At 47.1% G+C, this 22,162-nt stretch overlaps 1 protein-coding gene across 1 annotated transcript in view; it reads right to left on the reverse strand.

Annotated features, from left to right (window-relative positions):
* Nucleotides 1-22,162, reverse strand: part of LOC148042234 (uncharacterized) — an 845,903-nt gene that overhangs the window by 450,797 nt on the left and 372,944 nt on the right. The window contains exon 7 of the mRNA XM_087703082.1: nucleotides 12,623-14,067. Within this exon, the coding sequence (XP_087559208.1) occupies nucleotides 12,623-14,067 (1,445 nt within the window). The remainder of the gene's footprint in view (nucleotides 1-12,622; nucleotides 14,068-22,162) is intronic.

Raw genomic sequence — 22,162 nt, forward strand, 5'->3', positions numbered from 1 at the left:
AATAATTATGAATTGTTTCTGGCTTTGGCTGTTGTTGGCAAAAGGCATGCTAAGTGATAATTTCCTGACTATTAACTCCCCATGTTGTGAAAATACCCAAGAAACCCCCTTAGCTCTTGAAGAAGGATCGGAGGATGTCAAAAATCCCGGAGAACAAGATAAAAACCCATTACAGGATGGGGAACTGGTCCGCTCCCGTCAGCGGCGCATTATTTATGCTTGGGGATGAAACTGCAAGCCAATTCCAACACTTCCAGCCAACTGTTTGGCAAACCCTGAAAGAAAAAGAGCAAAGCCTAAGGGAAACGGACCCCTGAAAGAGTTTAGACATGGGGATTAGATGTTAAGAGTGTTGGAATTAGGACAAAGCTTAATTGATCCGTCTGACCCTGCCCTGGGTCAGAAATGCTGGTTGTGTTTGTCTGCCGGACCCTCATCTTATCGTGCGGTGCCAATGGAGTCAGAACTCTGGCAGAAGACCAGAGCTACGATAGTCTTTGACAAGGGAGGTAGATGGGGAGCTAGAACAGCGGAAGCCCAGCTTCATGGCGATCTGTATGACGAGCTTAAAAGCCTGGGGATGAGCCGTCTCCCCATCGTTGGCCCCATAGCAGTTGGTGTGGAAATTATAGGGTCACCCTCCTTGTGGATCAAACGATATCAGGAGCCTGGCATTCCTGTGAGGTCCCTATCAGAGGAACAATGCCCATCTGAAATGTATCTTTCCCCCAGGGAAACCCTTGTAGACGTAAAATTGACTTGCAGCATGTCTCCCTCTGCTCACAAGCTCTTCCAACAGAAAGTCACTTTCTCGCTTGCACCTCCTATTGTTTTTAGCCGTTGGGAGAAAAATCTGACCATTGGAAGCTGCCCAAGGCCATTCCAACCACTCTGACTGCCCGTTTGGCTCTCAATCCAGTCCACCACGGGAGTCTGTGTTTACTTTCCCCCTGGAAACGCCAGTCCCCAATATCTCTTTGAAGGTCCAGTTCTCAGGAATAAGCTAATGGCCCCTAATCTAGAAGTTCCATTACAGCCCCTGACTGGCATGTTCCTAGCAGGAACCTTACAAGTCTGGACTAATGGAAGGAACCTCCGAGTCCATGCCTTCTCCATGAACATCGGGGTATGTGGGAGAAATGCCTATCTGTGCTTGCCCACTAATTGGACTGGCACATGCACCCTTGTACATCTTCTCCCCAAAATGGGGGCGGTAAGTGGGGAACAGGCCCTCCCTGTACCCCTCATGGGACCTGTCCAGAAAAGAGTGCCACTCCTATTTCCACTATTAGCAATCTTAGGAATAGGGACAGCAATTGGAACTGGTGTAGGTGGAATGACCCATTCCATTACACAGTTCAGGCAGCTGTCGGAAGAATTCCAAGAAAGCCTGAACCAAATTGCTGGTACCTTGGTTGAAGTACAGGACCAAATAGATTCCTTAGCAGCCCTCGTGTTACAGAACCGGCGGGCCATCGATCTTTTAACTGCTGAAAAGGGTGGGCTATGTGTATTCCTGGGAGAAGATTGCTGTTTTTATATGAACAGATCAGGAGCAGTGGGGTGGGGTGTCCAAGAACTACGAGATAGAGCTTCCTCTATTGGTCAAAAAGTACAAGGAACAGATGTGTGGTTCCCTTGGCTACTGGGAACAGGTTGGATTAAGCAAATGCTATTTCTTTTATTATGTGGAACCCTCGCTTAAACAGCTCCTTATGAGGTCTGTAAAAGAGATATGGACTGAAAAGGAGTGAATGTTAATGGAAAGCCTAATCCCACATACCCTCAAGGAAGACGAAGCTTCAGATACTGGCTCCTATATTCAAATTGCACTCTTAGAAGTAGAGAAAGTGATTCCGGAAGATAAGCCCTAAGATGTGTATTGCTTGTATGCTGGCTTTTATTTGCTATTCTGTATCCTGCATGCTTAGATTGTTAATCTAACAGGCTAAACTCAATTGTGGATATTAATAGAGTCTAGAAGGGGGGAATAAAATATGGATTAAAAATATGAGAATGAAGACATAGCATAACAGGGACAGTTAGAAGTTTGCTTAAAAGGGAAGTGTCACCATTCTCTAACCACAAGATGTTCTAGCCAACCTCTCTATGTCAAAAGTCCAAACCACCAAGGTTCAGATAAAGTTCGTTAACGACACGCAGTCCATACCTGTAACAAAGGAGAAGTAAGACCCTCATCTACTTATAAGGCTTTCCCCCCAAAATAACCAATAAGAAATGAGTTAAGTATTTCCGTGTTGCAATGCCTTTGAGAATGTATAAGAACGCGTGCTTCGATAATGAAGGGGGTTCAGAACTTGCAATGCTAGCCATTTCGCTAGCTTTCTGAACCTGGCTGCCGAATAAACTTTTCCTGTATCCTGAGAAGTCTAAAGCCTGTCATTTTCTGCAACAAAAGCTTTAATTTCCTTTCTTCTTTTCCTTTCCTTTTTTAATTTCCTTTCCTTTTTCTTCCTTTTCTTTCATTTTTTTCTTTTATTGTAAAAATGTGTCGGTTTTAACCATTGTGATTGTCGCCCGAGCCTGGGAAAATTGGAATAAGCTATAGGGCTCTGCGGCCCTTTAATTGGCTGGGAATGTTTTAAAAAGCGCAGGAAATGAAACCTGTTTTATTTTTTCATTTTCATTTTTAATCTTTATTATTTAAAAAAACCAGAAAACCCGGATAGGTGGGGGGAGGGCGTCGAATTTGTTCCGTCCCCGGTTTTAGCGGGAAGAGAACGTGGGGAGGGGGATTCTCTGGAGTTTGTGGGGGGTCGTTTTGGTCTTGCACACCCTAAATTCAACAGTGGCCTCCGAGCGAATTCAGAGCGGACGGGCTTAGGGAAAGGTGGCGTCGGGGAGATGGATGGGAGAATGACCTCGGACCCTCCTACACTTCCCCCATTTTGGTAAGGGGCTGCCTATAAGGGTCAAAGCAAGGCTATTTGGTTGGTGGGGGGCGGAATGCGAAAGGGGGGGTTGGTACGTTTAAGGGATGCTCAGAAACGGGCTTTTTTCGGGAGACAATGGGTGTCGTGTGAACGGAGCCGGTTTTGCCTTTTCAAACAAGTCTGCTTGCCACACACCCCCCCCCCCGTGAGTTCATACACACCTAACCAGCTGGATTTAAAAAACGCAAAATCCCTCCCACCTGCACAGGCATTGTGAAGGGGAGTGGACTTTTCTGCAGGTAATGAGAAGTCGGGGATTGACCAGACAAATATATGCGGATGAAGAAGGGAGAATATTAATGATGGAGATATCAATCAATCAGAAACAAATGCTCCTGATTGCAATATATGCGCCAAATAATAAACAAGAATTCTACAGAATGCTACAAAAATAATAATAAGATATGGACTATGAAAATGTATGCGTTAATGTATGAAAACATATGGAAACATGAAAACGTATGACAATGTATGACTTTAATGCAATTTGTGGATGTTAAAAAAGACTACAGAACCATTTATTTCTAGAGAAACAAATGATAATGATTGGAAAATATTTGGAATAGAAGAGTATATAAGAATATGTCAGTTAGTAGTACACGTACTTGTAAGATTCAAACACTATACGGAAATGTTTATGCCAGAAATGTCGCATATGCCCAATGTTTATCTAATAAAAAACTTTTTAAATTAAAAAATAAAGAATATGTCAGTTAGAGTTAACAAAAATGGATATAAAGTGATATGGAGGTGGTACCTAACACCACGTAAATTCAATCAAATAGATGGTAGATACAGAAATATTTGTTGGAGGTGCAAGGAAGAGGTTTGAACACAGAAACATACGTGGTGGGATTGTGATAGTGCACAAAAATGTGGAACACGGTGTTTAGAGAAATTAGAGCACTGTTGAATGTAAATCTAGAGATGCCACTGAGGGTGGAATTATTGCTGCTGGTGGAAAAATGGGATATAAATGAAAGAAAAAAGGAATTGTTTGTAAATTTGATAATGACAGCTAGATTAGCGTGGCTAAATATGGGGGGTTAAATTGGGATATTCAAAGAAATGAGTGGTATAATGAAATGTGGAGTATGGCAACAAATGATAAATTAACAACAGAAATGAAACTTTAAAAAGGGATGATTAAAGTGAATAATTATAATGAAATGGGGGGGGGGGTGTTATAAAACCAGTATTGGTGGAAGGCAAAGGAAATAAACCTACTCAAGAATATATCTTGTTTTGGAGAGGATAAGGGCATAATTGAAATATATTGTATAAGGGGGGGAATGGTCTCCAGGGGATGGGAGTGCATTGAAATATGTGGCTCCCCCCCCCTTTTTTTCTTTTGCCTTTCTTTTTTTGTATTCATTTGTATATGTACTACTGTTTCTATTATTTGCATTTAAAAAAATAAAAAATACAGAAATAGTAAAAGAATTTTTAAAAAAAGAACACTCCCAAACACATTTTTGAGATGGTACAGAAAATAGACCTACGGGATGCATGGAGAGAACTAAGTTTAAAAACAAATCAGATGGTGCTGTGTGAATCTGGCCCGGGGCATGAATCCTGCTTACTGCCTCCTTCCAAGGACCAGTTCAAGGTTATGTTTCACTCCTTTCTCCCCATAGGAGCAAGAGATGAGCAGTTACACCAAGGGCCCAAGGGCCCACCCCACCCTGCTCACGTCTGGGGCCCCAGGAGAGCCTGAATCCATGCACGAATGCGTCCCTCCTCTCTGTCCCGCCAACTGAGGCAAGGAATGGTGGAGAAGGAGAAGGTGGGGAAGGCAAAACCACCAAGGCAAGTAGTGAGGGCTTTTCTTTCTCCCAACTCTGTTTTCGAGTCTGGTTCCAGAATCCAAGAGCGCGACGACCTAAACCTGTCAATCACTTTCATTGAGTTTAAAAATCAAAGAAAAAGAAATTTCGGAGTATTTTGTGACATGGGAACTTTTCTACCAACGGTTAGCTGACAGATAACAGAGGTGGGATGAGTGGATTTATGTGAAATAGAGACTCCGTGAGAAAGAAAAAACCATTAGTAAATATATTGGATGGTTATAGAATTGATACTATAAGGGATGACAGTATACTTTTCAATAGGGATCGATCTTATCGGGTATATGTGTCTAGCGGCCCAAGCTGTGCTTGATAGGGGAGGAAGCAACAGGAGCGAAGGCTCCATCGATTATCACTATCACGTCTGAGGTAAAAAAGGACCGAACTAATTCCAGGCGGGGCGGATGGGCGAAACACGGGCGCAATGAGCAAATGGATCAGTGATGTATAAAGGCAAATATCTCCTCAATGGTAGTTTTTGCATTCCGGCAATGTTAGCAGAGGACAACGAAAGCTAAGTGGGTAATTTTAAGTTCTGGAGATTGCAATGTCTGTTTCTTTTTTTATAGCCACACCTGGAACTCATGTTTTTAGTATAGTTCACAATGTCTAGATGTACATGATCATAATGATGCTTATATTTTAACACGTTGGACACCTAGAAAACACACCGTTCAATATAGAAAGAGAATGCGTGGTATAAAACAATTAAAAATATATTAACAAAAATTAACCTGTCAACAAGGAAGACTCAGAATATTATACAGTTTGGGAAAACTGGTATAAATGGATGAATAATAAGAACATGAAATGTACAGCTTAGAAACATCAATGTTTAGATAGAGGAATAATTAGGAATGTATAAATGTGTATTTGAGTAAGAAATGGTTATTTTAGTACTGTCAAAAAGGATCGTAATTTATACAAAACTATTTTTAAAGGTATATGTATTGTAATGCTTTAAATTCCCAATCACTGTCAATCACTGAGAAAGCGTGAACAGGAGGGATCTTGGGATCTGAGACAAACAACTCCCAGAGTGGACTACTCCTCCCTCAGAGGGACCTCATCAGAGCCACCAGAAAGAAATGGAAAGGCGCCCAGCAAACCTTTGGAAGGAAGCCAGGAAGCAGATCCTCCCCCATCACAAAACAGCGTCTCCCCCCTCCCATCCCAGTCCTACAGAGCTCTGTGGACTGGGACTCCCAACACGCCATCGAGGCTCTGGACTGGTGCCCATCTTTCCCCACCCAACCCAACAGCCCGTCTCCCATGGAATCTTCTACAGACCCGCTCCTACAACCCAACTCAGCAACAGCAGACTTCCCAAGATCCATATTTGGATAAAGGCATAGCAACAGGAGACAAGAAGCTTTTACTTAAGGAGGTAGGACATCCATGCTGAAGGAAACTTTAGCCTAGCCCTTAGAAACCTGGGCTTGAAGCTTCTCTCTTGTGGACAGCCACCTGGTATATGTCCTATTTGGCAGGAGGGAGACGTAATTTGAACAACGCTGGCTTAAGAGAGGCCCCCAGGATAACGCCGGAATGAAGTTTTTGGTGTTTTTACAAATTCCCTTTTTCCACTTTGCCAGAAATCTGGTGGGAATTTTCATTAAGACTTGGCGTACGATGAACAACCCTACCTCATGCGTTAAGGATTCCCAGTGTTGGAAGCCTCCAAACTATTTAGACCCCTACCACTTATTTGGGGAGGGGGGTGGGTGGGTGTTAGGCAGAAGGAAGAAAAGAACGGGATTTAACTTTTTTTTAAAAAGTTGACGTTTCCATAGGAGTGAATTAACCTCTGCAGAATCCAGGTTTTGACCCTAAATTAGAAAGCTAATTTGGGGGAGTTTCCTGGAAACTCAGTTTCCCATGGCTCTAGGCCTTTTTCTTGGCATATTTAGGAAGCATCTCCTTTTGGCCATTTATGTCATCAGAGCTCTAATGTCAGAGAGAGAAGATTTCTGGGGATTGAGAGGAAGATCTGTGGTTGGATATCCCCTTGCAAGGTTAGGGTCCTTTTTCAGAGTTTGGGGGATCATGGGATCAGATCTCCTCTACCCCACACACAGTTTGTGTCCTACTGATCCAGCCATGGATCTCCCTGGAGCACTGGGTTTGGGAGGGCCTTGGAAAAGGGCTCTTAGCCCCTTCAGGGTAGAGAATGGGGAGGGATATGTTTTTGTCTTCCTCTGAGCTCAGGAGATGAGAACGTGGAGGTGATTTTGTCTCCCCCCCCCCCCCCAGGTCTCGGCTTGTTCCTGGTTTGGAAAAGAGGGACAGAGCTCAGCTCCTTTGAGGCTGGTTTGACAAAGTGGGCCTGTTAGCCCTGAAGCTTAGAAATAGCTGTTCCTGGGATGCTTTCCTTGCGTTCTCCTACGGGTAGGAAGGGGCTTCTCCTCCACAGCCTGCCTACCTTTTGCTTTCCCCTAACTGAAGGTTAGCAAATGCTTTTGGTTCATCTACACGTCATAACATGCCTTGACTGAGATGCGAGTCTGAAGTTGGCTTGTTGTTGCCTTGGCTTTGACACCTCGCCCTTCTCTGCAACTCTGAGCACCCACAAGGTGCTTCAGCTTTCGGTTAACAAGTCAGGAGGAGGAAACTAACTCAACCCACTTTCCCTCTCACTCCCCATAAACACCAATACCCCTTCCTGGCTTTCTGCTCCGGCTTCTATAGCCACACCTGGATAGGCTGGCTAGGGAGGGGCCTTAAAAGGACAAGGCACCAGCAGGACAGGTGCTAGTTATTTGGCAGGCAGCCTATTGGGTCACCCATGTCCTTCCCGTCAGTTCCTCCCAATAATTCTTCATTCTTTTTAGAAATCAGGATGTGAGTTACTATGAAGATTAGAAGTTTTACTTTTTCAACTGAAGGGTTTGCGATAAACTGCTGGCTTTAAGGAATTTGTGAAAACAGGGCAAAAAGTCACCAAACTTTGCCTCCATCCTAATTTAGGTTGGAGATCATACTGGGAGATGGAAAAAGGGTAGCACGACATAATATAAAAACTCCAAAGGCAATCTGAAAAAGCTGATTTTTTAAAAAAAATCAATGCATCAGGTACAACACTCAAATTCTACTTCAGAGAGAGAGAGAGAGAGAGAGAGAGAGAGAGAGAGAGGGAGGGAGGGAGGGAGGGAGGGAGGGAGGGAGAGAGAGAGGGAGAGAGGGAGAGAGAGAGGGAGGTGTCACATAATTAAGGTTATCTCGCCCTATCCTCACATTTGGGGGGGCAAGGCTCAGGTGCTTTCTGGAAGATTAAAAGAGTGGGGGTCTGCCGAAATCCAGGGTGGAGGGGTGCTCCATAGGGCAGGGGCTGTCAGGGAAAAGGTGGGGTTCCTGGGTCCCATCGGAGGGCAACATTTAAGGGGAGGGACCAGACGTTTGCTTCCCCACCCGACCCTAAATCTGATCTGGTAGGGTCCAGATACAGGTGGATGTCCTTAGGAAGAAACAGTCCTGCAAATCACCAGGCCCCGTGCCATCTACGGAAAATCCAGGCTTTGTTATAAAACAGGAAGCTGTATAAATGTTTTCAATGAATGAATGAATGAATGAATGAATAGAACCAGCCACTAGAATAGCACTGAGAAAAAAAGGTGGAGCCATTGTAGGTCATGCTACACAGGTATAACATACATATAACATCGGTGAATCTAAGGGCTCCAGGCATTGCGTTTCCTGCCACCTACTGCTTCAATGGTAATTTCTGGGTGGCCTTCAAGGGCAATCCCATGGAGAGTGTGTTGTAGTAACCAAGACACGAGTGGCCCTGAGCAAGTCTTCCTGGTCTGGGAAAGGATGAAGTTGGCCCACAGGAGGAACCCGTGCAAAGACCCTCCAGCCATGACTGCCACCTGCTCTTTGAGGGCTCTGTGAGTCTAGCAGGACCCCAACTAATGCAGCAGGAGACCCCCACTCCACCCACGTCCGAGAGACCACCCACTCCATCCAGAGTCAACGATGACATGTCATTGGGGGGGGGGGGCAGAGCTGCCTTTGCAGGTTGAACTGAAGCTGCTTGGGTGCTCTGCCCCGGCCTGAACTCCGCCTGAAAAGAGAATCCGCTTCTCCAGGGACCTCGGTGGCTGAATTGGGGACCAGACAAAGGTTGCCCAGCACTGTTGGGTCCCAAGACAGCCTCTAGAGAAGGAGGAGGTGCCTCCTGCAAGACAGGTGGGAGTGCCCTCTCCTGCAAGGGCCTTGACTGCTGTTTGGACATTCACGGGGGGGGGGGCCTTGACCAAGCAGGGAGCCATGGGTCCAGAGCACAGGTGACCAGTCTCACTGCCAGATTGTCCCCTCCCTCAAGCTTAACCCCCCTCCCAGACAATGGGACTCAGTCAGACCCATGTCAGTCCCGACTAAGGGATCTGGCCAGCTGAGTGGCTTAGTCTGAGAAGAGAGCCCCTCCCCAGCCCCCAGACCCACCGCCAGCCAGGGCCCCAAGAGAACCAGAGAGTAGCCCGGGGCCTCAGGCTGGAACGGAGGGCTGCATCCCGGAGCCAGAGGAAATTGGGTGCCCAGGAAGGGTTGAGAGCAGGTTCCCTGGCACTGTATGGATGGCACGAAGGTTCACCAGGCACAGGAGACCCTGGAGCCCTTGGCTGGATCATGCAAAGTATTTTCCCCCTCCTGGGATCCGCTTCTTTCCACCTGGTCCCCGATCCCCCCCTTGGGATCCCTGGCTTTCCAGTGGATTCCCCCGTCCCTCCTCGGCTCCCTCGGCTCCCAATGGCCTCCCGGGATCCCCTCGGGCTGAGCTCCATCCCTTCCCGGGATCCCTTCGGCTGCTTGGCTCCTGGCCCGGCGGTTCTCCTCCTGGGGGTGGAAGGGCCTTTTCCCAGGGGTCGCCCGAGACCACCGGGGGGAGCCTGGAAGTCTTCGGAGCCTGCGTGCTGCGTCTCCCTGGCAGGAGAAGCCGGGGAAGGGAGGACGCGGGCCTTCCCTTCGGAGCCTCCCCTTCAGCTCCCCGGGCGAAGCTCCGCCGCCCCCGCCAGGAGCCTCCCGCGCCCAAAGGAGCCGCCCGAAGGGAAGGGGCGGCGGGGGCTCCGCGGGCGGCGGGAGGGGCTCCCCAATTGCATCAGGACGCATGCGCACTCGAATCGGAAAAGTCCTTCAGCGGCTTCATGGAACCCGAAAGTGAGGGACCCTTCTTCAGCCAAGCCCCGCCTCTTCCTCTTCTAGTCACGCCCCCTGCAGCTCTTGCCCCGAGTGCGGAAGTTGAGAAGAAAGGACTTTTCCCGCCAGTTCGCATCGTTTGCATCGCGGTCATTTGCATCGGAACAGCTTCTGCCCCATCCCATTGGCCGGCTGCCGCTGGGCCACACCCCCTACTCGACTCTTCAGCGGCCGCCTTCCCTCCCCTCGTTTGGCTCCTCCCTTGCGCCGCTGGCTCCGCCCCGCCGCTCCCTCCCCTTCGCCCGGCTTAGCGAAACTAAAGAGGGCGGGGGGCGATGGGGGTGAATGGGGGATTCCCAAAGCGGCTGCAATGGACGGGAACGGACGGAGGTTCCCGTGGCCAGCCTCGGCTTTCCTGGGCCGGAACCCTTTCTGCCTCCCCGGAGCTGCTCTCTTCCCCGCCCATTCAGCCTGCAGCCCCGTGGGCATCTCCGGGTGGCCCCCTTTCCTCCTGGGGCGGGGGGGGGGAGAAGGGGGGGTTGCAGCTGGGTCCAGGTGCTGCTGGCCGCCTGGCACCAAGACCCCCTTCCTCTCCCCGCTGGAAGGAGGAGCGGGCGAGGTCGCGATGGCTATTGCCAGCCTGAAAGAAGCCGTGAATGTCGCCATCCTTCCGGGTCTTATAATCAATACCATTGAAATTTCCCGGCCACCTGAACCCCGGAGGCTCCTGGCGGTTTTGCAAATGTTAAAGCACGTTTTTATTGTTGTGGGTCGCCTACATTTGGGAGGGTCAAATCCTTAAGGGAAGAAGATGTAAGTCATTTTAGAATACTGGTGTCTCCCCCGCCCCCATTTTGTAGTTCAGGAACCTCTGTGTAGTTTCTCTCCTTGCCTTATTTTCCTTTTGTGGAATACTCTTGGTGGTACCTGAGCGTAATCATAATTTAGTCTTGGGTTATTATGAAAGGAAAACGGAATGTGGTTACCATAGGTGTAAACTCCGGATTATCCAATCAGAGGAACTAGAAGAACCTTTTGCTAATCATTTAGCTGGTTAACAGGAAGCATAGAAAAAGGGGACTTTAACCATCCTGACAACTGGGAAACACCTAATCACTGCACCTAGTGGGAGGTCGAAGAGGTGAGATAGGAGAATATGAAGTTTTCTTGGCCTTAAGAGAGTCCCTTGTAGCGGTTTCTGCTGGAAGACAAGGGGACCATTCTGGGGATCCAACTGGCAAGAGTGTCAGATGTCTGGAGATGGTCTTACATGGTTCGGACATTTGGAAAACCCATATAGAGCGAATCAAATAATGACAGAACACTTGCTCCAATTAAGCACCAAGTGGGATGTCAATTTAAAAGCAATTTATTAGAGTATTGTAGCAAACAGATTTCCCTCAACCAAAGAGGAAACAGAACCGGGTTTAATTTTATACTCAACACAGTAGAAAAAGTAGAAAAGAAAAATTGATGGTATGGAAGAAATAAGATTTTTTTTAAAAAAATATAGAAAACATATATTTATAAATATAAATCAGTCTGTTTTTAAAGCATGGAAGAAATCATCCTGCTCAGCTACAGTTATATCAGAGACGTGGACAGTAACATCCCATATTATTAAGCACCAGCATTGAAATGAGCATTGCATTACAGAAGAGAACATTCACATGAGAAATGGCATCATGAGTCACTTAAGTCTCCTGTGAAAAGGTACAATTGCAGCCAGATGAAACATCTAGCATGTACAATTGAAAAAGTCCTTTCTTAATCAGCCTGGGAAACTCCCTTATTTGGCAACTATTCACTTTTCTTAATCTCCTCTTTACTCAACCCTCTTATTGGAATTACAATTATCATGGACATCATTATTCTGTTGCTTTGTAAGGACACTGGGAGTTTGTGCACTTGGGACAAATCCCTAGCGTATCAATTGACAATTGGCCAAATTGAATACATAATTCAAGAGATACACTCTGTGACTTCTCCCACACCCTTGTGAATTATTTGGTCTTGATGGAGGCCTCTACGCTCAGTATAGCTCTTTCCACACTCCAGGCATTTGTAGAGTTTCTCTATAGTGTGAATTATTGGATGCTGAAGAAGTTTCCCTTTAGACTGAACCTCTTTCCACACAACAGGCATTTATGAGGTTTTTCTCCTGTGTGGATCCTTTGATGTGCATAAAGGTCACTCCTCTGACTGAAGCTCTTTCCACACTCCAAACATTTATGAGGTTTTTTCCATGTGGATCATTTGATGTCTATAAAGGGTTCTACTCTCACTTAAACTCTTTCCACACTCCAGACATTTATGAGGTTTTTCTCCTGAATGGACTTAAATGGTCTTCAAGTTCTCTAATTCTTTTGAAGGATTTTTCACACTCCAGACATTTATGAGGTTTTTCTCTTGTGTGGATCCTTGAGTCACAAAGGATTCTTGCATGTTGCGTAAGTATTGCTCTCCGATTGAAGCTCTTTCCACACTTAAAGCATTAATGTGGATTTTCAAATGAGTGGATTTTTAGATGGTTTTCAAGATGGTCCTTTCGCTTGAAGGATTTCGCACATTCCGAGCACTGATATTTCCTTCCTTCTTCCTGGATCCTTTGGGGATTTCAGGGTCTCCCAAAAGACCCTCCACCCTCCAGGCATTTCATCCCTTTCTCTCCACAATGGATCCTTTGATGTCTATAAAGGTTGCTCCTCTGACTGAAGCTCTTTCCACACTCCAGACATTTATGAGGTTTTTCTCCTGAATGGATCCTTTGATGTCTATAAAGGGTTCTCCTCTCAGTGAAGCTCTTTCCACACTCCAGGCATTTATGAGGTTTTTCTCCTGTGTGGATCCTTTGATGTGCATAAAGGCTGCTACTCTCATTGAAGCTCTTTCCGCACTCCAGACATTTATGAGGTTTTTCTCCTGTGTGGATCCTTTGATGTTTATAAAGGCTACTCCTCTCAGTGAAGCTCTTTCCACACTCCAGACATTTATGAGGTTTTTCTCCTGAATGGATCCTTTGATGTCTATAAAGGGTTCTCCTCTCAGTGAAGCTCTTTCCACACTCCAGGCATTTATGAGGTTTTTCTCCTGTGTGGATCCTTTGATGTGCATAAAGGCTGCTACTCTCATTGAAGCTCTTTCCGCACTCCAGACATTTATGAGGTTTTTCTCCTGTGTGGATCCTTTGATGTTTATAAAGGCTACTCCTCTCAGTGAAGCTCTTTCCACACTCCAGACATTTATGAGGTTTTTCTCCTGAATGGATCCTTTGATGTCTATAAAGGGTTCTCCTCTCAGTGAAGCTCTTTCCACACTCCAGGCATTTATGAGGTTTTTCTCCTGTGTGGATCCTTTGATGTGCATAAAGGCTGCTACTCTCATTGAAGCTCTTTCCACACTCCAGACATTTATGAAGTTTTTCTCCTGTGTGGATCCTTTGATGTGCATAAAGGTTGCCCCTCTGACTGAAGCTCTTTTCACACTCCTGGCATTGATGAGGTTTTTCTCCTGAATGGATTTTTTGATGTGCATAAAGGTTGCTCCTTTGACTGAAGCTCTTTCCACACTCCACACATTTATGAGGTTTTTCTCCTGAATGGATCCTTTGATGTGCATAAAGGTTGCCCCTCTGACTGAAGCTCTTTTCACACTCCTGGCATTGATGAGGTTTTTCTCCTGAATGGATTTTTTGATGTGCATAAAGGTTGCTCCTTTGACTGAAGCTCTTTCCACACTTCAGACATTTATGAGGTTTTTCTCCTGTGTGGATCCTTTGATGTTGATAAAGGTTGCTCCTCTCAGTGAAGGTCTTTCCACACTCCAGACATTTATGAGGTTTTTCTCCTGTGTGGATCCTTTGATGTTTATAAAGGCTACTCCTCTCACTGAAGCTCTTTCCACACTCCAGGCATTTATGAGGTTTTTCTCCTGTGTGGATCCTTTGATGTCTATAAAGGCTACTCCTCTCAGTGAAGCTCTTTCTACACTCCAGACATTTATGAGGTTTTTCTCCTGTGTGGATCCTTTGATGTGCATAAAGGTTGCTCGTCTGACTGAAGCTCTTTCCACACTCCAGACATTTATGAGGTTTTTCTCCTGTGTGGATCCTTTGATGTGCATAAAGGTTGCTCCTCTGACTGAAGCTCTTTCCACACTCCAGACACTTATGAGGTTTTTCTGCTGAATGGACTCTTAGGTTGTCTTCAAGTTCTCTAATTCTTTTGAAGGATTTTTCACACTTCTCCTCCTCTCCGGCGGCGCTTCCTTCCTTCCCTCGCCCGCCGGGCTCCTCCGTCCTCCTGCAGGGGAGAAAGAGAGGCGGGTCACGGCTGCGGCTGCGTTCCCGTCACCGCAGGAGAGGCCCAGGCCGAGGCCTCCCCTCCTGAGGACCCGAAGGAGACCCTCCCAGGCTGCCACTCTGTCCCAGCAGCCTCTACTTACATCCGGTTTCTCCACTTCCGAAGCGAACCGCTCCTTCCGTCAGCTCTCTGATTCCGAAAGTGAAAACGCACCATTTTCCAGCCCCTCCTTCCTGCGATGCCCCTCCTCCTTCTCTCCAGGCACCGCCTCCTTAACGTTCCCCGAAGGAGAGAAAGGGACCCGCTAGAACAGTTCGGTTCTCAGCCTTCCTGATGCCGTTCGACACGGTTCCTCCTGCGGCGGTGACCCCCAAGCGCCAAATTGGGCTCCAGCCTTCCCACGTTCCTTTCTTTTATTTCATTTTCCGCACCTGGTTTTCCGCCTCAGCAACCGTGCCTCTTGGCCTCCGTAGCTCCGCCCACCAACCTCCGTCGCTGGGAGGGAGCTGCTTTCCCAGCGTCCTCTGCGCTTGCGTGTCTGTCCCCACTCCGGCCCCTCCTTTCGCCCCGCCCCCTGCCCACAGCCAGCCACCCGGACAGGCGGAGGGAGGGCGGGGCTTCGGTGGGAGGAGCCGCGGTGGCCCCTCCCCTCCCGCCGCCCCTTCCCTTCGGGTGGCTCCTTTGTGCGCGGGAGGCTTCTGGCGGGTGCGGCGGAGCTTCGCTCGGGGAGCTGAAGGGGAGGCTCTGAAGGGAAGGCCCGCGTCCTCCCTTCCCCGGCTTCTCCTGCCAGGGAGTCGCAGCACGCAGGCTCCGAAGACTTCCAGGCTCCCCCCGGGGGTCTCGGGCGACCCCTGGGAAAAGGCCCTTCCACCCCCAGGAGGAGAACCGCCGGGCCAGGAGCCAAGCAGCCGAAGGGATCCCGGGAAGGGATGGAGCTCAGCCCGAGGGGATCCCGGGAGGCCATTGGGAGACGAGGGAGACGAGGAGGGACGGGGGAATCCACTGGAAAGCCAGGGATCCCAAGGGGGGATCGGGGACCAGGTGGAAAGAAGCGGATCCCAGGAGGGGATCCCCCCACCCTTTCCTGCAGGGGGGGAAAGGACCCCTCCTCCTCCTCCTCCCTTTGGGGCTGAGCAGGGGGGAGACCAGCCGCGGGGGGAGCTCTGGGCCCCCTGGAGGAGGAGCTGGAGAGGCTCATGCAGTTGCTCTGCTTCGGTGGGTCCTCTGGACTGGATCCCCTAGACCGGATCCCCTGCGGCTGAGGAGGCCGTGGCCCTCTCGACACAGGGACCCCCAACCCTGCAGCGGAGGAGACCCCGAGGCCCCCCAGCTCCGAACAAAACCTGGCTACGACCAAATGGGCCGGAGAAGGCGGGGTGGGAACAGGGGGCGCAAATAACCTCTGTACATGCTCAGAGGCTGCACTGGCCTGTTTTCCAGAAAAGACGGTTGAGGATCCTAGGAATTGTCATCCCACGTCAAGCGTGAACCGTGAATGGCAGTTGCCATCTGGCCTCTAATTGAAATGGGCCCAATTGGCTGTGGAAGGGACAGGAGACCACAAAGAGATCTCCACTCTGCCTGGAAGAAGCAAAGGCTAACCGCTTCCACATTGGGGCTTCATAAATCATAAATACACGTTCTAAGGTGGGAAACGTGGCCCCACATGGCTCTGTCTAAAACTGCCCCCTTGGCTGGGGACCCATCAGCAAAGCCCTTTAAAATATCCCAATAACGTTCTGGTTGGTCAGGTGACTGACTCTCTTTATGACCGTCCCTAGTTATGACTTTGATGGCAAGCTCTGTTGCGGTATTTATGTATATGTACTTGAATAATAATTCTTATCTAACATGCAATGCACAAATAAAGTGCAAATGTATAATGTTCATTGGCCATAATTTCTTGGAAAGCGTAAAGGAGAAATCTGAAAAAGGGGCAAAGCTAAAAGAGGATAGAAAAAAATATTTTGTTTGTGACTTTGTTGACTATGGAAAACTCCAGAGCAAAACTAAGAAATTCAATCATTAAATGATACCTAAAGGAGAGTTTTCTGAAATAAAGGCCTCGGAATCATTAGATCTGCATATCAGAGTCTCCCCCCCCCCTCATTTGCACCCAGAAACAACCTGGAGACGAACACAGTGTGCCTAGAATTGGGCTTACACGACTAAAGTGGCTCTTGTTCACCAATCCGCACAGACACACACAGAGACACACAGATGAAGCGCAGCCCCAAGGAAATTTCAGCTTCAACCTGACAGGCTACTGAAACTATTTGGCAGAGATTGTCAGTGGGGTCTCTTGAAAAAACCACCACAGAATTTTGCATTAAAATAAGCACAGGTTGACAAAAAATAGTAAAGAAGGGAAGCAATAGCAATAGCACTAGACTTATATACCGCTTCATAGGGCTTTCAGCCCTCTCTAAGCAGTTTACAGAGAGTCAGCATATTGCCCCCAACAATCTGGGTCCTCATTTTACCCATCTCGGGAGGATGGAAGGCTGAGTCAACCCTGAGCCGGTGAGATTTGAACCGCTGAACTGCTGATCTAGCAGTAGCCTGCAGTGCTGCATTTAACTACTGCGCCACCTTGGCTCTTAAAAAGAAAGAAGGAAAGAATTCAAAAAAGCACAATATTGGTTAGTGCTGCCATAACAGTGAACAGTTAGTTACGTAAATGGTCGTAAGTTGAGGACTCTGAAAGGTTCTGCTTCGTCCTCAGGGTTTCACTCCTGGAGCAGAAGCTCAATCAGAAGAAATTCTTAAACCAGTGAGTTGGAATCATAGAATTGTAGGGCTGGAAGGGACCTTGGAGGTCTTCTAGTCCCTCCCCCTGCTCAAGTTCCTAGAATCATAGAATTGTAGGGCTAGTCCACTCCCCACCCCGCATCCTGCCCAGGTTCATAGAATTGTAGAGATGGAAGGTTCCTCAGAGCTCCTCTAGTCCACCCTATTGACCAAGGCAGGAGTCTTCACCCCCAAAGTTGCTTCTCCAGCTGTGAAAACCTCCAACCTTCTGCTCCTTCCTTGCTTACCAACCTGCCCCGTGTGACCTGTGGGTGGGTGTTGTGCCCCACCCGTGGGCCTCCTTCCTGACCCATTCCACCAACATCATGAATCAACTTTGTCTGGGATGATGGGAGCTGAAATCCAAATATTGGCAGGCAGCTCCAGGCCAAATGCCCCATTTATTCACTTCTACAACTCTACACAAGGCTTCCTTCGATCCAGGGAAAGCTACTTCGGGCACCTGAGTTCTCCTTCCTCTGCCCCCAAGGCTAAAAATAGCCAGAGTTTCCCTGTAGTATGATAGGTGGCCTCTACGTCTGATGAATAAAAATAAAATAATTCCTGGAGGTTTGTGGTGACAGGACGATTGTCTTCCTTTTTGGAGGAAGCGTCTGACGCTCCGAAGAGATCCGGCCAACGCAGGAGATCGGCACAAACAGGGAACGGAAAAGAAAAGTGAAGGATCAGGAAGTACCTTAATTCCTTTATTCTGGCATTTCTCAAAACGTTCAGAGGGAATCCTGGGAGTTTAAAATTCTCTGCCGCTTCCTGGAGTTTGTCAGCAGCTCAACAGGTAGCGGCACCTGGATGGAACTGGAGTGGAAGGTTGCCGGTAGCTCAGCCTGGTAGCCAATGCCTTTTGCGGAGTTGCCCCTTGTGGAGCCGGTGCCCCTTGTGGAGTTGTGGCTAAGGTCCCAATATTCCAGCTTGTTGTGTCCTCATGGAGTGTTTCTCAAGCTTGGCCACGAAGATGGGAGGACTTTAACTCCCAGAATTCCCCCACCCGTTTGAAGGCATGCTGACTGGGGAATTCTGGGAGTTGGTCGGTCCATCTTCAAGTAGCCCAGCTTGAGGGACAATGGCCTAAAGGGACTCGGACACTATGATTCTTTGAGATGACAAAGAATCCCCACTCAATGGCCCCCAACCGTTGGGTTCTCGCCACCTACTTAGCCGTCAGGGAAAGACATAGCCACACATACAACAGACACAACTACCGTATATACTCGAGTATAGGCCGACCCGAATATAAGCCGAGGCACCTAATTTTACCACAAAAAACTGGAAAAGTTATTGACTCGAGTATAAGCCTAGGGTGGGAAATGCAGCAGCTACCGATAAATTTCAAAAATAAAAATAGATACCAATAATGCCATTGCCCATTGAATAACATATACAGCCTGCCTGTGCCCATTAAATATACAGTAGCCATTGTAAAAATTTGCTCTGCATAACAAATTATTATCACACAATACCGGTGTATTCAATGAAATACTTCACTCACCTCATGATGCTGATGTCCCGCTGTGATGATGATGTCCCGCCTCCTATGACACATGGCACAGTGATTCCTATCATTGGATCACTATACCAGAGGAGGTGGGACATCGCTATGTGGCTGCTTGCCATAACAAGGAGGAGGTGGGACATCGTTGCAGAGCGGCAGGAGGGGGAGGAAGGGGAATCGTAAGATAGCCCTGCATTACATTAGAACGTGAGGAGGGGGGATGGTGCGGTGCACGCTGCGCGGCAAACTGACACAGAGGGAGGGGAAACTCAGGGGCGCTGGGCCATTCACGAGCGTCACCCAGCGGCATGGCCCCACCCCTTTTTCTCCTCCATTTCGGGCAAATTTTTCACTGACTCGAGTATAAGCCGAGGCGGCTTTTTTCAGCTCAAAAAGTGGGCTGAAAAACTAGGCTTATACTTGAGTATATACAGTAAATAGCTTTTCCTTTAACCTTCTTTTAGCTCTCTTTACATTATCCTTTTAAAAAACTTTTTATTCCGAGGTAATCCACCTATCATCAATGAGATGAATGCCATTAAAATGTAATTAATACATGAATAAAACAGGTTTAAGGTAAGCTGGGGTGGGGTGAGCTTGTTTGAGGGCTTCTAATATGGTGGAAACACATTTTTGTGGCAGTTTGGGGTTCCTTCAGGAACAGAAGCAAGCCTGATGGACATATGATAGTTGAGGACATGTGATTAAGAAATTACGAGTCGTAAAAAAAATCCTATGTCTTATCATTAATTAAAGAAGAAACTACATTATGAGTGATTATTAGTGAAGTAAATACAACCGGCCATAGATTAATTAATGAAGTAATTATGACTGGTCATAAATTAATGTAGAAACTACGATTGGCTTGGTCATTAATTAATCTATGAAGAAACTACAATTGTTCATTAATTAATAAAAATGACATATTCATTGACCAAGAAAATTCAGGTGTCATTAATTAATGAAGCAATTATGGCTTATTAATTAATGAATGGTCACTAATTAATGAAGAAACTCTGTGCTCATTGAAAAATTACTAGAACTTCACGTGATCTGGATTCTATCGCTCTACTAATGCAGCCTAGAACTGCATCGGCTTCTTTGGCTGCTGCCACACCTTTAAGTGATTGCCTACTAGTAATCAATTGCAAGTAGTGGTTATTTAATTAGGACAGGTCTCTCCTCATTTTCCTTCACTGGTGCAGGAGGTCCTCTCCAGAAGAGGATAGGGACCAATTGCCCAAGGACCTCGTCCCGGCCCAATCCCAGTTCAGATCCCAAAGGGCAACAACTCCACCCTCCAGGCGTACCCCCGCCAGCTGGCCTGCATGGAGCACGGACTGGAGCATTTCCAGAGCGAGGTGAGCAAATGGCAGGGCACCCTGGGGGCCAAGGCAGGGAAGGAGAGGGACTCCCCGAATCTGAGGAAGTGGGGCTCGGACAAGCTGCGCATCACCGTCTATGAAATTGCCGATAGTGAGCAGCGAGATGTGGCGTGGGGCAGAGGACGCAAGAGGAAACTCAAATAGAGAAGTGGGCACCGGGAAGGAAGAAAAGCTTTTGTGCACATTGGAGGACTAGAACTCACCATCGCCTGGGGATTGGCTCAAGGTGATACAGCTGCTTCTCATGAGTATTCCAGGACTAGAACTCACCATGCCTAATGTAGGAAGAGAAATAACCATTTTTAGGCTATTGGTCCAAGGTCTCCGTTGAGAGAATTGCAGGAATAGAACTCACCTTCTCCGTCTGATTGGCACAAAGTCACTCAGCCAATTGAAGGACAGAAACTCACCAAACATATTGGAAGAATGGAAGTCATCCTTCCCTGGTGATTGGCCAAAGGTTGTACAAATACTCACCATCTTCTGGTCTTTTCCCAACATCATATAAGTTCCTGTGCTTTTTTACGTTGTCCAAATACTTACCATCTCCTTTTCCCCAAATCATAGATGTCCCCCTCCTCTTTTATGTTGTACAAATACTCACCATCACTTTGTACCCAAATCATGAAGGTTCCTATCCTCTTTTACCTTTTACCACCATCTCCTGGTTCTTCTATCCAACATAACCAAGGAACAGTTCCTCTATGAAGTAAACACCTACAAGTAGTTAACATCTCCTTTGTCCAAACGAATTTTTTCTTTAAAGTGGTCCAAATACTCACCAACTGCTTCTTATTTCAGCAAACTAATTTCGGGTACTTTTCCTGAAAAGGAATCCCCACATACTCACCACCACCACCTCCTCCTCCTCCTCCTCCTCCTCATTTCTCCAAATTAATTTGGGTAAATTTCCTGAAAAGGAATCCCCACATACTCACCTCCTCCTTCTCATTTCTCCAAATTAATTTGGGTACCTTTCCTGAAAAGGAATCCCCACATACTCACCTCCTCCTTCTCATTTTTCTAAATTAATTTGGCTAAACTTCCTGAAAAGGAATCCCCACATACTCACCTTCTCATTTCTCCAAATTAATTTGGGTACCTCTCCTGAAAAGGAATCCCAACATACTTACCTCCTCCGTCTCATTTCTCCAATTTAATTTGGGTAAATTTCCTGAAAGTTACTTTCCTGAAAGTAAAGTCAGTACATATACCTAGTAAAAATAACTGAGGAGTAAACTTTATCCTTCTTTTAAAGATATTTTGCATAATCCACCATATTTTTATCCAGAATGCCTAAACCTTTTGGCAGGTCCACCATATATGATAATATGTAGCATCGAGAGAGCCACACCTCCAAGTTGGACCCCACCAGACCACACACTGTAAGAGAGCAGACTCAAAGAAGGTCCCTTATGCCCAACTTAATGGGGAGAGGCAATCCCTTAAATAACCTGGCTCCATGCTATGAAGGGCTTTATAGGTTACAACCCAAACCTTACATTAAACCCTGAGGTATACTAACAGTCAAAGAAAAAGCTTACAGAGCAAAGTATAACCTGCACTGATGCAAAAGCATCAGTTCCAGTGCATTCTGGGCCAGCTGTGGCTTCTGGATGCTCATGGAAAGCAAATGGCAATAATCCATTTAGGAGGTGACCAAGACATGAGTAATCCTGAGCAGGGCCTCAAAGTCCAGGAAAGGGCATGATTGGCAGGCAAAACAAAGCTATGTGCAAACAGGAGCTGTGAGTTCAGGAGGACCTCCAAATTGCACATTGGATCTATTTAGGATAACTCCTATTCTAGAACTTGATCATATGTCATCAAGTTGTTGTCAACCCTTGGGGCCACCTATGTTTTCTCCATGATGATGTACCCTTAACCTAGTCCTTCCAATGGCACTGGAGTCTTTTCCAGAGAGCTGGGTCTTTATATAATGTGTCCAAAGTAGGATAATTTGGGTATTGACATGGATGCCTCAGATGAGAACACTGGGTTGATTTGTTTAGTTAGTTTGGAAAGCATTCTGAACTCAGGAGGAGGAGGAGGAGGAGGAGGAGGAGGAGGAGGAGGAGGAGGAGGAGGAGGAGGAGGAGGAGGAGAAGGAGAAGGAGAAGAAGAAGAAGAAGAGAAGAAGAAATGATAATATTGGGATCCTCCCTTATACTGAAACTAGGAGTCCTATGTGAAAGCAATAGAAAATTACTGTTTCTCAGGCTCAGTTTTTAGTCTCTTTTTA

Source organism: Thamnophis sirtalis, unplaced genomic scaffold (genome assembly GCF_051295495.1).
Source record: "Thamnophis sirtalis isolate CommonGarterSnake01/CBP01778 unplaced genomic scaffold, rThaSir2_p1.2 scaffold_20, whole genome shotgun sequence".
Lineage (NCBI taxonomy): Eukaryota > Metazoa > Chordata > Lepidosauria > Squamata > Natricidae > Thamnophis > Thamnophis sirtalis.